At 40.2% G+C, this 13,289-nt stretch overlaps 1 protein-coding gene across 1 annotated transcript in view; it reads right to left on the bottom strand.

Moving 5' to 3' along the window:
* The window catches only part of TRHDE (thyrotropin releasing hormone degrading enzyme), a 1,371,551-nt gene that overhangs the window by 623,823 nt on the left and 734,439 nt on the right, over window positions 1–13,289 (bottom strand). Inside the window, exon 7 of the mRNA XM_075344896.1 lies at window positions 2,419–2,484. Within this exon, the coding sequence (XP_075201011.1) occupies window positions 2,419–2,484 (66 nt within the window). The remainder of the gene's footprint in view (window positions 1–2,418; window positions 2,485–13,289) is intronic.

The raw sequence follows: 13,289 nt of genomic DNA, 5'->3' as shown, positions 1-13,289 counted from the left end.
GTGCTGAGTCCATGGCTTATATGGAGATGGAGTTAGGTAACAACTCGGAAAACAAAGAATTAATACTCACCTGATTTGGTTGTGAAGCCACAACCCCTTCCATACGGTTATCAGAGAAGAGGCTGCTGCAGAACCGTGGTGTACAATGTGATAGAAAACTGGATATTGGTGAGTTTAATTCTGCACAACCAAAGGATCCAGCAATGAAGTGGGAGCCCAGATGTATAGAACTGCTATTTTTATTTGTCAATGCATTTCAAAGCCTGAAGCTTTTTCATCAGGACAAACCACAATGCGTGTACAAATAAAAAAACAATTCAATGCATTTTGGTTACCTCTTCATTGCTGAGTTTTTTGTCAGCGCAGAATTTAACCCATCGATCTCGACTTTTCTTTTATTAATAAGTTTTGGACAGTGTAGCCTGTGTTTAATTTTTTTTTCCCCCAAAAACATTACCTCATAAAATCCCTTATTCTATTTGCATATTAGGAAACTGAAAACCCATTTCATTGCTTCTTATTCTCTTTTTTCTATATACAGTTAGGTCCAGAAATATTTGGACAGTGACACAATTTTCGCGAGTTGGGCTCTGCATGCCACCACATTGGATTTGAAATGAAACCTCTACAACAGAATTCAAGTGCAGATTGTAATGTTTAATTTGAAGGGTTGAACAAAAATTTCTGATAGAAATTGTAGGAATTTTACACATTTCTTTACAAACACTCCACATTTTAAGAGGTCAAAAGTAATTGGACAAATAAACCAAACCCAAACAAAATATTTTTATTTTCAATATTTTGTTGCAAATCCTTTGGAGGCAATCACTGCCTTAAGTCTGGAACCCATGGACATCACCAAACGCTGGGTTTCCTCCTTCTTAATGCTTTGCCAGGCCTTTACAGCCGCAGCCTTCAGGTCTTGCTGTTTGTGGGTCTTTCCGTCTTAAGTCTGGATTTGAGCAAGTGAAATGCATGCTCAATTGGGTTAAGATCTGTTGATTGACTTGGCCATTGCAGAATGTTCCACTTTTTTGCACTCATGAACTCCTGGGTAGCTTTGGCTGTATGCTTGGGGTCATTGTCCATCTGTACTATGAAGCGCCGTCCGATCAACTTTGCGGCATTTGGCTGAATCTGGGCTGAAAGTATATCCCGGCACACTTCAGAATTCATCCGGCTACTCTTGTCTGCTGTTATGTCATCAATAAACACAAGTGACCCAGTGCCATTGAAAGCCATGCATGCCCATGCCATCACGTTGCCTCCACCATGTTTTACAGAGGATGTGGTGTGCCTTGGATCATGTGCCGTTCCCTTTCTTCTCCAAACTTTTTTCTTCCCATCATTCTGGTACAGGTTGATCTTTGTCTCATCTGTCCATAGAATACTTTTCCAGAACTGAGCTGGCTAAATGAGGTGTTTTTCAGCAAATTTAACTCTGGCCTGTCTATTTTTGGAATTGATGAATGGTTTGCATCTAGATGTGAACCCTTTGTATTTACTTTCATGGAGTCTTCTCTTTACTGTTGACTTAGAGACAGATACACCTACTTCACTGAGAGTGTTCTGGACTTCAGTTGATGTTGTGAACGGGTTCTTCTTCACCAAAGAAAGTATGCGGCGATCATCCACCACTGTTGTCATCCGTGGACGCCCAGGCCTTTTTGAGTTCCCAAGCTCACCAGTCAATTCCTTTTTTCTCAGAATGTACCCGACTGTTGATTTTGCTACTCCAAGCATGTCTGCTATCTCTCTGATGGATTTTTTCTTTTTTTTCAGCCTCAGGATGTTCTGCTTCACCTCAATTGAGAGTTCCTTAGACTGCATGTTGTCTGGTCACAGCAACAGCTTCCAAATGCAAAACCACACACCTGTAATCAACCCCAGACCTTTTAACTACTTCATTGATTACAGGTTAACGAGGGAGACGCCTTCAGAGTTAATTGCAGCCCTTAGAGTCCCTTGTCCAATTACTTTTGGTCCCTTGAAAAAGAGGAGGCTATGCATTACAGAGCTATGATTCCTAAACCCTTTCTCCGATTTGGATGTGAAAACTCTCATATTGCAGCTGGGAGTGTGCACTTTCAGCCCATATTATATATATATAATTGTATTTCTGAACATGTTTTTGTAAACAGCTAAAATAACAAAACTTATGTCACTGTCCAAATATTTCTGGACCTAACTGTACAAAAGGAGTTGTATTTTGAAAAGTAGCACGATGTCTTGTTCTCACATGTCTTACAATTTCAGTGTTATTGACTCTATGAAGTGCGTAATAGCCTTATTTTGTTAAGTATTTTATCCATCAACATATGGCTTGTATAGTACTATATTTTAATATAATATTACAGTTATGAAAAATAAATTAGTTAAATCATATACATTATGCTACATTCATAGGAATTAACTTACCTGTAGTCCTCTCTGAAATACTTTATGGCCCATAAAATTAGCTAGCATTCGAATCAAAGCAGCTCCCTGTGGATAAAATAGATCAGAAAGTATTTTAGACCCAGCAATAAAAATTTACGTACACTGTCTTGTGAAGATTCAAACATAACTGTCTGAATTTTGATTGATATGTCCTATAGACCAATTTCAATGTTTTACCCTGAAGCCAATTTGGTAAACAGTACTGTTGTGTGGCACACATGTTGTTATGTTAGCATTGGTTATTGTTTTAGACTACTGCTTGTATAGCAATATATTATACAATGAATCATGCACAGATAAAGGGAAAATAGAACAAATAATACCTACGTTCTTTGATAGAATTCAAATTTACTCACTTTATCAATTGGTAATAAACAAAGTGTGAGTCAATAAAATGTAACCTATAATTGAGCTTAATAAAACATCCTTACCAGCCACAATCCTGCAAAAGAATAATTCATAAGAACCACCTATCTTAGCAGATATTGTCAAAATAGAAACACAAACAAGAAAACTGAAAACACAGACACAATGTTATTTTGTGTTAATTTAATTTAAACTAAACACTTGTTGTTGAGATATATACTTGCTTATACTAACAGTGGTTAATGTTATACGAGGTGATGCTTAACCCCAAAGACCCACCTTACTCCAATAGGGTTAAACATACAGTGGAACCTTGGTTTAAGAGTAACTTGGTTTGAGAGCATTTTGTAAGAAAAGCAAAGCTTTTTATAAATTTGTAACTTGGTTTAAGAGCAATGCTTTGCAATAAGAGCAAATACTCTCTGTACACTTCCGGTTCTGTCCTTTCACCGCTTTCTGACCCGCTCTGGAGGTAACTGTCGGTCCATATGCACTGTTTACTGTATTCAATATACCATTGCACAATACAGTATATACTATTTAGCATGTCTATCAATTTCCATTTGTGGATACAGTAGTGTACTCTCTTTTGGCTAACCAGTAGAGCACATTGCTTCTACTTTACCTCTCACACCCCAACAATTTTATTGTAAGATGTGCAGTTTAATTTGTTTTATGTTTTTTACTGTACAGTATTTTGTATTGGTGTACAGTAATATTTATATGAACACAGTGCATTATTTTGGATTACTGTAATAAGTTTACATAAATACAGTAAATATTTTTGGATTGTGGATCGAATTGTTTGTTTTTCAATTATTTCTTATGGGAAAATTTGCTTTGATATAAGAGCAACTTGGGTTAAGAGCACACTCCCGGAACCAATTATACTCATAATCCAAGGTTACAATGTTTATATTTTTGAGCATAGAAATAAAGAAAGATATAAAAACAGAACAATTTCACCTTTCCTGAGGATCATTATGCAACAGTCTGTGTCAAAATGGTTACTGTTCCCCAATTTTTGTAGTACAGGTATTAACCCTAAAAGGCCCTACTAAATCAAAGGGCTGTAGTTGACACCAAATACTCCTGCCCAGACAAGTCCAGTCCACAGCTATCCCTTAGACTTGAGATGCCCTCAACTGTCTCTCTGCATACTCATCTGAGTCAGGAAACCAGAATATGACGTAAATGTACATTTTATGTTATTAAGGGGTTAAATATTAGTGAAAGGAAGAAAAATGCACACAATAAATATAATTATTTGAATAATAAAAAGTATATGAAGTACTATATACTTCATTACTACAGATATTTCAATTTGCACATTCAAAATCTGTGAAATCTTAAAAATGTACTATTTTTTAACTGTGCTTTTTTCTCTTTAACCGTTTTTCTTGGAGATTTCTTGACATAAACGTACCTATAAAACTCGTTGTTTAGAAGAACTGAAGTCCTCAGTAGTTGATACTTTTTAATGGCTAACTGAAAAGATGGTAATAATAGCAAGCTTTCGACACTCTCAGGTCTCTTCTTCAGGCTCAGTATACTGATACTATATTGATACACTTTGAAACGCATAGAATAAAACCACCTACACTTCAGTACTTTTAATTTTGTGTCATTCCTACAACAGCGCAGAAATCGTTCCACCTTCATTCAGTTCCTGATCTATACCGGCTTTTGAGTGTGTGGACTCTGCAGCAGCTGATTACGTGCTTTGATTCTGGTTGTGTGTCACACAACCACACAAGGTGCGCACTATTCCTTATCACCTTTCATATGTTTATTGGGTAAGACTCTATTGTGCTTTCTATTCTTAGCTTTTATTCTTTGGAGAGAACAAAGTATAAAGAGAATTCATCCCCATAATTACTTTTTCACTAATTTTTCCCAAAATATGTTACAGCAGGAACCTATCATTTGTAAGAATATTAATTTAGCCTTCTTCACGCATACGCTTTGACAGAGATAGACAGAATTCTTTGCAACAAAAAAGAATAAATTTCTGTCCATTATGAAACTCTCTTCTACTGAACCGAAGTGCCAGTTGTTGAATCCCTACTAGAGTTGAGCGCGGTTCGCGGTTCGTGGTTCTCCAGTTCGCGGCTCGAGTGATTTTGGGGGCTGTTCTAGATCGAACTAGAACTCGAGCTTTTTTGCAAAAGCTCGATAGTTCTAGCTATGTTCGAGAACGGTTCTAGCAGCAAAAAGCTGAGCTTTTTACAGCTACAGTGTGCAGGAGCCATCACTGGCAGCCTGCCAGAAGCTGGTAACCAAGATAAACATCGGGTATCCAAGCAAAGCGCTTTGGTTAGTAACCCGATGTTTATCCTAGTTATGTGCAGGAAGCCCACACTTCCCCGCTCAGCTCGCTCCACCCCCTCCTGCCCGCGGCATGTACACACGTACACACACAAACACACACACTCTGCACACATGGCCCCGCTCGGCTTACCTGCGGTGATGAAGTCCCGCCATCCCGACCTCAGCGCTGTCACTGTCCTCCATGGCCGCCGCTTGTCACATCACCTTCTCTCGCTTCCGACCCGAGACTGACTAGCGGTGACGTCAAGGGCCTCTCGCGATACTTGGCTATGAAGGCGGCAGTCATTGAACTGAGTGACAGGTGCTGTCGGCAGTGCAGGAGATCAGCACAGGTAATGTACCTCGCTGACAGGAGCACTTGTCATCCCCTGCAGTGACCTGGGCTGACCTATTGATGTTAGCTCAGGTCACTGCACTGCTCTCCCAGCCAATGGGGAACATTCTGCTCTTCATTGACTGGGACAGTGTGGATCGTCATGGCAACCCCTTGGATTACACCAGACCTGGATTTGTTTTTCTTTCTAATAAATTGGTTAAAGAGGGAATGTTTTGGGGAGTGTTTTTTCAAATAAAAATGCGTTTGTCGTCTATTTTTTTTATTACTGACTGGGTTGGTGATGTCGGGTATCTGATAGACGCCTGACCTCACCAACCCCAGGGCTTGATGCCAGGTGACATTATACATCTGGTATTAACCCCATATATTACCCCGTTTGCCACCGCACCAGGGCGCGGGATGAGCTGGGGCGAAGCACCAGGATTGGCGCATCTAATGGATGCGCCACTTCTGGGGCGGCTGCGGCCTGCTATTGTTAGGCTGGGGAGAGTCCAATAACCATGGACCTCCCTAGTCTGAGAATATCAGACCCCAGCTGTCTGCTTTACCTTGGCTGGTGATCCAATTTTGGGGGGACCCCTACGTGTTTTTTTTAATTATTTATTTAATTTAAAATAACAGCGTGGAGTGCCCTCAGTTTTGGATTACCAGCCAAGGTGAGGTTGCCAGCTGTGGTCTGCAGGCTGCAGCCGTCTGCTTTACCCTAGCTGGCTACAAAACTAGGGGGAACCCTACGTCATTTTTTTTTAGTTTTTTTGGCTAAATACAAAGCTAAGCACCCCTTAGTGCCACATGAAAGGCACCAAAGGGTGCAAAATTACAAAATGCAGGAGAGTGGGACATTATGTGTCTTTCTGCCATTATAATGACAGAAAAGACTGATATGAAGTGCACAAGCACAGGAAAATCACCAGAGCGCTCTACGCTGTGAAAACCAGTAGAAAATGGCACTGGTTGGAACATGTGACCGCCTCATGTAGGATGAAGCTATGGATCCTGGGTAAATTTATGCATTTACCCTCCTTCAGTTTTTTTGCAGTACACAAAAAAAACGGAAGGCACACGGATGACAAACAGATGACATACGGACCGTCTACGGAACGGAAACGGATGCCACACGGATGCACCCGTGAAAAAAAACGGACTGTTTTTTGAGACCGCAAAAATGGATCGGTCGTGTTAATGTAGCCTTATTCTGATCTGCCGTTTATAAACAGCAGACAGAAATAAGTGAATAACGCCCCCGGCGTCAGAAAATCTCCGGGGTTTCAGGGCTAGCTGAGACCCTGGAGATCATGATTCAGGACGTTTTTTCCGGTCCCCGCTCACGTGATCACAGGTATACACCGTACACCGATGATCACGTTACAGTAAATGACAGCGCCGGTAAAAAAATATTTATCTCCCATCTGGCATGAACAAACACTTCTTCTCCACTTCTCCACTTCTCCACTTCTTCTCCACTTCTTCTCCACTTTTTCTCCACTTTTTCTCCACTTTTTCTCCACTTTTTCTCCACTTTTTCTCCACTTTTTCTCCACTTCTTCTCCATTTTTTCTCCACTTTTTCTCCACTTTTTCTACATTTTTTCTCCACTTTTTCTCCACTTTTTGTCCATTCTTTCTCCATTTTTTCTCCATTTTTTCTCCACTTTTTCTCCACTTTTTCTCCACTTTTTCTCCATTTTTTCTCCACTTTTTCTCTACTTTTTCTCCACTTTTTCTCCACTTTTATTCCACTTTTTCTCCACTTTGTTTCCACTTTTTCTCCACTTTTTCTCCAGTTTTTCTCCACTTTTTCTCCATTTTTTCTCCACTTTTTCTCCACTTTTTCTCCACTTTTTCTCCACTTTTTCTCCTCTTTTTCTCCACTTTTTCTCCATTTTTTCTCCACTTTTTTCAACTTTTTCTCCACTTTTTCTCCACTTTTTCTCCACTTCTTCACTTTTTCTCCACCTTTTCTCCACTTTTTCTCCACTTTTTCTCCACTTCTCCACTTTTTCTCCACCTTTTCTCCACTTTTTCTCCATTTTTTCTCCACTTTTTCTCCACTTTTTTTCAACTTTTTCTCCACTTTTTCTCCACTTTTTCTCCACTTTTTCTCCACTTTTTCTGCACTTTTTCTCTATTTTTTTCTCCATTTTTTTCTCCACTTTTTCTACACTTTTTCTACACTTTTTTTCAACTTTTTCTCCATTTTTTCTACACTTTTTCTCCACTTTTTCTCCACTTTTTCTCCACTTTTTCTCCATTTTTTTTCTCCACTTTTTCTCCACTTTTTCTCCACTTCTCCACTTTTTCTCCATTTTTTTCTCCATTTTTTTTTCCACTTTTTCTCCACTTTTTCTCCACCTTTTCTCCACTTTTTCTCCACTTTTTCTCCAGTTTTTCTCCAGTTTTTCTCCACTTTTTCTCCATTTTTTCTCCACTTTTTCTCCACTTTTTCTCCACTTTTTCTCCACTTTTTCTCCTTTTTTTCTCCACTTTTTCTCCATTTTTTCTCCACTTTTTTCAACTTTTTCTCCACTTTTTCTCCACTTTTTCTCCACTTCTTCACTTTTTCTCCACCTTTTCTCCACTTTTTCTCCACTTTTTCTCCACTTCTCCACTTTTTCTCCACCTTTTCTCCACTTTTTCTCCATTTTTTCTCCACTTTTTCTCCACTTTTTTTCAACTTTTTCTCCATTTTTTCTCCACTTTTTCTCCACTTTTTCTCCACTTTTTCTCCACTTTTTTCAACTTTTTCTCCACTTTTTCTCCACTTTTTCTCCATTTTTTTCTCCATTTTTTTCTCCACTTTTTCTACACTTTTTCTACACTTTTTTTCAACTTTTTCTCCATTTTTTCTACACTTTTTCTCCACTTTTTCTCCACTTTTTCTCCACTTTTTCTCCATTTTTTTTTCTCCACTTTTTCTCCACTTTTTCTCCACTTCTCCACTTTTTCTCCATTTTTTTCTCCATTTTTTTTCCACTTTTTCTCCACTTTTTCTCCACCTTTTCTCCACTTTTTCTACATTTTTTCTCCACTTTTTCTAAATTTTTTTCTCCACTTTTTCTCCATTTTTGTCTCCATTTTTTTCTCCATTTTTTCTCAACTTTTTCTCCACTTTTTCTCCGTTCTTTTTCTATGGTCGGTCTACCCATTAGCTCTGCCATGCATAGTGTAGCTCTACACCTACTGCACATGTTACTTTATGATTGACATCTCTTTCGTACCAGAGCTGTCTAAGTCTACTCTGACCCCATATTTGTCATTACTATATTGTCCTTGTACTGTATTATGACATTTGTATCATGTGTTTCATTTCTTGCTGTGTTGCAATTTTTTTGCTGCATCCCAATTGTACTTCTACATTGTTCGAGTTTATGTTATTGTTCTCTCACTCTTATGTGATACTGAATTTTGTCATTTTTCATGATTACATGCAGATAAGTCCAATCTGACGAAGGCTCCTCTTAATCTCCACTTTTTCTCCACTTTTTCTCCACTTTTTCTCCACTTTTTTCTCCACTTTTTCTCCTCTTATGCTCCACTTTTTCTCCACTTTTTCTCCACTTTTTCTCCAATTTTTCTCCACTTTTTCTCCTCTTAATCTCCATTTTTTCTCCTCTTATGCTCCACTTTTTCTCCACTTTTTCTCCACTTTTTCTCCACGTTTTCTCCACTTTTTTCTCCACTTTTTCTCCTCTTATGCTCCACTTTTTCTCCACTTTTTCTCCACTTTTTCTCCACTTTTTCTCCACGTTTTCTCCACGTTTTCTCCACTTTTTTCTCCACTTTTTCTCCTCTTATGCTCCACTTTTTCTCCACTTTTTCTCCACTTTTTCTCCTCTTAATCTCCACTTTTTCTCCACTTTTTCTCCACTTTTTCTCCACTTTTTCTCCACTTTTTCTCCACTTTTTTCTCCACTTTTTCTCCACTTTTTCTCCTCTTATGCTCCACTTTTTCTCCACTTTTTCTCCACTTTTTCTCCATGTTTTCTCCACGTTTTCTCCACTTTTTTCTCCACTTTTTCTCCTCTTATGCTCCACTTTTTCTCCACTTTTTCTCCACTTTTTCTCCTCTTAATCTCCACTTTTTCTCCACTTTTTCTCCACTTTTTCTCCACTTTTTCTCCACTTTTTTCTCCACTTTTTCTCCACTTTTTCTCCTCTTATGCTCCACTTTTTCTCCACTTTTTTCTCCACTTTTTCTCCACTTTTTCTCCACTTTTTCTCCACTTTTTCTCCTCTTATGCTCCACTTTTTCTCCACTTTTTCTCCACTTTTTCTCCTCTTATGCTCCACTTTTTCTCCACTTTTTCTCCACTTTTTCTCCTCTTATGCTCCACTTTTTCTCCACTTTTTCTCCACTTTTTCTCCACTTTTTCTCCTCTTATGCTCCACTTTTTCTCCACTTTTTCTCCACTTTTTCTCCACTTATGCTCCACTTTTTTCTCCACTTTTTCTCCACTTTTTCTCCTCTTATGTTCCACTTATTCTCCACTTTTTCTCCACTTTTTCTCTACTTTTTCTATGGTCGGTCTACCCATTAGCTCTGCCATGCATAGTGTAGCTCTACACCTACTGCACATGTTACTTTATGATTGACATCTCTTTCGTACCAGAGCTGTCTAAGTCTACTCTGACCCCATATTTGTCATTACTATATTGTCCTTGTACTGTATTATGACATTTGTATCATGTGTTTCATTTCTTGCTGTGTTGCAATTTTTTTGCTGCATCCCAATTGTACCTCTACATTGTTCGAGTTTATGTTATTGTTCTCTCACTCTTATGTGATACTGATTATTGTCATTTTTCATGATTACATGCAGATAAGTCCAATCTGACGAAGGCTCAGGCCGAAACGTCATTTGTAACTTGTTTTGGACAAAAACATATATGCTTATGAAAAAAAAAAAATTCTTAATACGGACCAATAAAGAGTGATTTTGCATTACTATCCGTTGTGACTTACTGACTTAGTCTGAGAGATTTAGAGTGCCCAGGTTACTCACTAATTTTATCTATTATTACCTCTGAGCACCTATATACCAGTGAGCAGAGCTTCTTCTACAGTAGTTCTCCTGATTAGGCATGCCCTTACCTCATGAGCAGGGCATTGCAGCTTTGGTAGCAACCATTACGACATGGACTCTGCTGCTGTGGACCCGGGGAGAGTGAGTGCAGATTCATTGCACCCACACTCCTAAGATGAAGGGTCCGCACTCCTAGAAAATGGGGGATACGTTCCCTGAGTGTCTCCCCCCCATATTCTAGACGGTCCAGAGTCGTCGTGGGACCTCTTTATTTTTTTTCTTACAATAAATTGGTGAAAGAGGAAATGTTTTGGGGACTGTTTTTTCAAATAAATTTCTTTTGTCGATTTTTTGTTTTTGTTAGTACTGACAGTTTATGATGTTGGGTATCTAATAGACGCCATGACATCACAAACTGCTGGGCTTGATCTCAGGTGACTTTACAGCTAGTATCAACCCGATTTATTACCCCGTTTGCCACTGCACCAGGGCACGGGATGAGCTGGGGTGAAGAGCCAGGATTGGCGCATCTAGTGGATGCGCCACGTCTGGGGTGCCTGCGGCCTGCTATTTTTAGGCTGTGAAGGCCCAATAACTATGGACCTTCCCACCCTGAGAATACCAGACCACAGCTGTCCGCTTTACCTTGGCTGGTGATCCAATTTGAGGGGGACCCTACTTTTATTGTGTAATTATTAATATTTATAAAATAATTATAAAAAAGAGCCTGAGGGGACCTCCACTTTGGATCCCCAACCACGGTAAAGCTGCCAGCTGTGGTTTTCAGGCTACAGCCGTCTGCTTTACCCTAGCTGGCTATCAAAAATGGAGGGACCCAACGTCATTTTTTTTTTAACTATTTTTTAAATAGAAAAAATTAATGGGCTTCCCTGTATTTTGATTGCCAACCAAGGTAACGGCAGGCAGATGGGGGTGGCAACCCATAGCTGTCTGCTTTATCTGCGCTGAGAATCAAAAATACCGCGGAGCGCTACGTTATTTTTTTAAAGATTTATTTTTACAGCACTGTGATGTCCAGCAATTAAAATACAGGGAAGCCCATTTTGTTTTTAGTTATTTAAATAAATAATTAAAAAAAATATATATGGGCTCCCGCTGCATTTTTTGTATTGCTAGCTAAGGGTAATCCAAGCAGCTACTGGCTGCTAACCCCCACTGCTTGGTGTTACCTTCACTGGCAATGGAAAATCCAGGGAAGCATTTTTTATTTTTTTTGCCAAAAAACTACAAAAAAAGGACGTGAGCTTCGCCATATTTTTGTATGCTATCCAGGTATAGCAGGCAGGTGCTGGAAGAGTTGGATACAGCGCCAGAAGATGGCGCTTCTATGAAAATGCCATTTTCTGAGGCGGCTGCAGACTGCAATTCTCAGCAGTGGGGCCCAGAAAGCTCAGGCCAACCTGTGCTGCGGATTCCAATCCCCAGCTGCCTAGTTGTACCTGGCTGGACACAAAAATGGGGCGAAGCCTACGTCATTTGTTTTCTAATTATTTCATGAAATTCATGAAATAATAAAAAAAGGGCTTCCCTTTATTTTTGGTTCCCAGCCGGGTACAAATAGGCAACTGGGGGTTGGGGGCAGCCGTACCTGCCTGCTGTACCTGGCTAGCATACAAAAATATGGCAAAGCCCACATAATTTTTTCAGGGGGCAAAGAACTTCTGCATACAGTCCTGGATGGAGTATGCTGAGCCTTGTAATTCTGCAGCTGCTGTCTGTCTGTATGGAGAAGAGCAGACAGCAGCTGCAGAACTACATGGCTCAGCATACTCCATCCAGGACTGTATGCAGACGTTTTTTGCCCACCAAAAAAATGACGTGGGCTTCGCCATATTTTTGTATGCTAGCCAGGTACAGCAGGCAGCCACGGGCTGCCTCCAACTCCCAGTTGCCTATTTGTACCCGGCTGGGAACCAAAAATATAGGGAAGCCCGTTTTTTTTAATTATTTCACTGATTTCATGAAATAATTAAAAAACAAATGACGTGGGCTTCGCCCCATTTTTGTGTCCAGCCAGGTACAACTAGGCAGCAGGGGATTGGAATCCGCAGCACAGGTTAGCCCGAGGTTTCTGGGCGCCTCTGCTGCGAATTGCAGTCCGCAGCCATCCCAGAAAATGGCGCTCTCATTGAAGCGCCATCATCTGGCGCTGTATCCAACTCTTCCAACAGCCCTGGAGCCGGGTGGCTTGTTGGGTAATCATTAGTTAATACTGGCTTTGTTTTACTAGCCAGTATTAAGCCAGAGATTCTTAATGTCAGGCACGTTTGAGCCGGCCATTAAGAATCTCCAATAAAGGGTTAAAAAAAAGACATCACACAGAGAAAAAATACTTTAATAGAAATAAATACACAGACACATTAGAGACTCCATCTTTATTACCCCCTGTCAGCCCTCCATGATCCATGGTCTTCTGTCTTTCTCGTTCAACAAATGCAGCTCTGCTACATCACTGCTGCATGGGGGAAGACGCTGCTTCCCGTGGAGCATTCACTCCGTGAAAGCTGCACGAGAAGCAGCGTGCAGCCTTCACTCCGTGAGTGATCAGTGCTGCTAGTGGTAACAGCGGTAACGCTGACAGACGCGTTACCATAGCAACGGTGCTCCCGGAGCCGCGGTTAGCGGTGACATCACCGCTAACTGCGTTGCTATGGCAACGGTGATCTCCGTTAATGACCGACTGTGTCAGCCGGTCCCTAACGGAACGGGGAGTCGACCGTGTGCTAGAGCATGTCGCCGGTACACGGCGATACACAAATGTGCACCATGTAC

The sequence above is a fragment of the Anomaloglossus baeobatrachus genome, chromosome 4 (genome assembly GCF_048569485.1).
Source record: "Anomaloglossus baeobatrachus isolate aAnoBae1 chromosome 4, aAnoBae1.hap1, whole genome shotgun sequence".
Lineage (NCBI taxonomy): Eukaryota > Metazoa > Chordata > Amphibia > Anura > Aromobatidae > Anomaloglossus > Anomaloglossus baeobatrachus.
The sequence above is the reverse complement of the archived record's forward strand: the minus strand, read 5'-3'. Positions and strand labels throughout refer to the sequence as shown.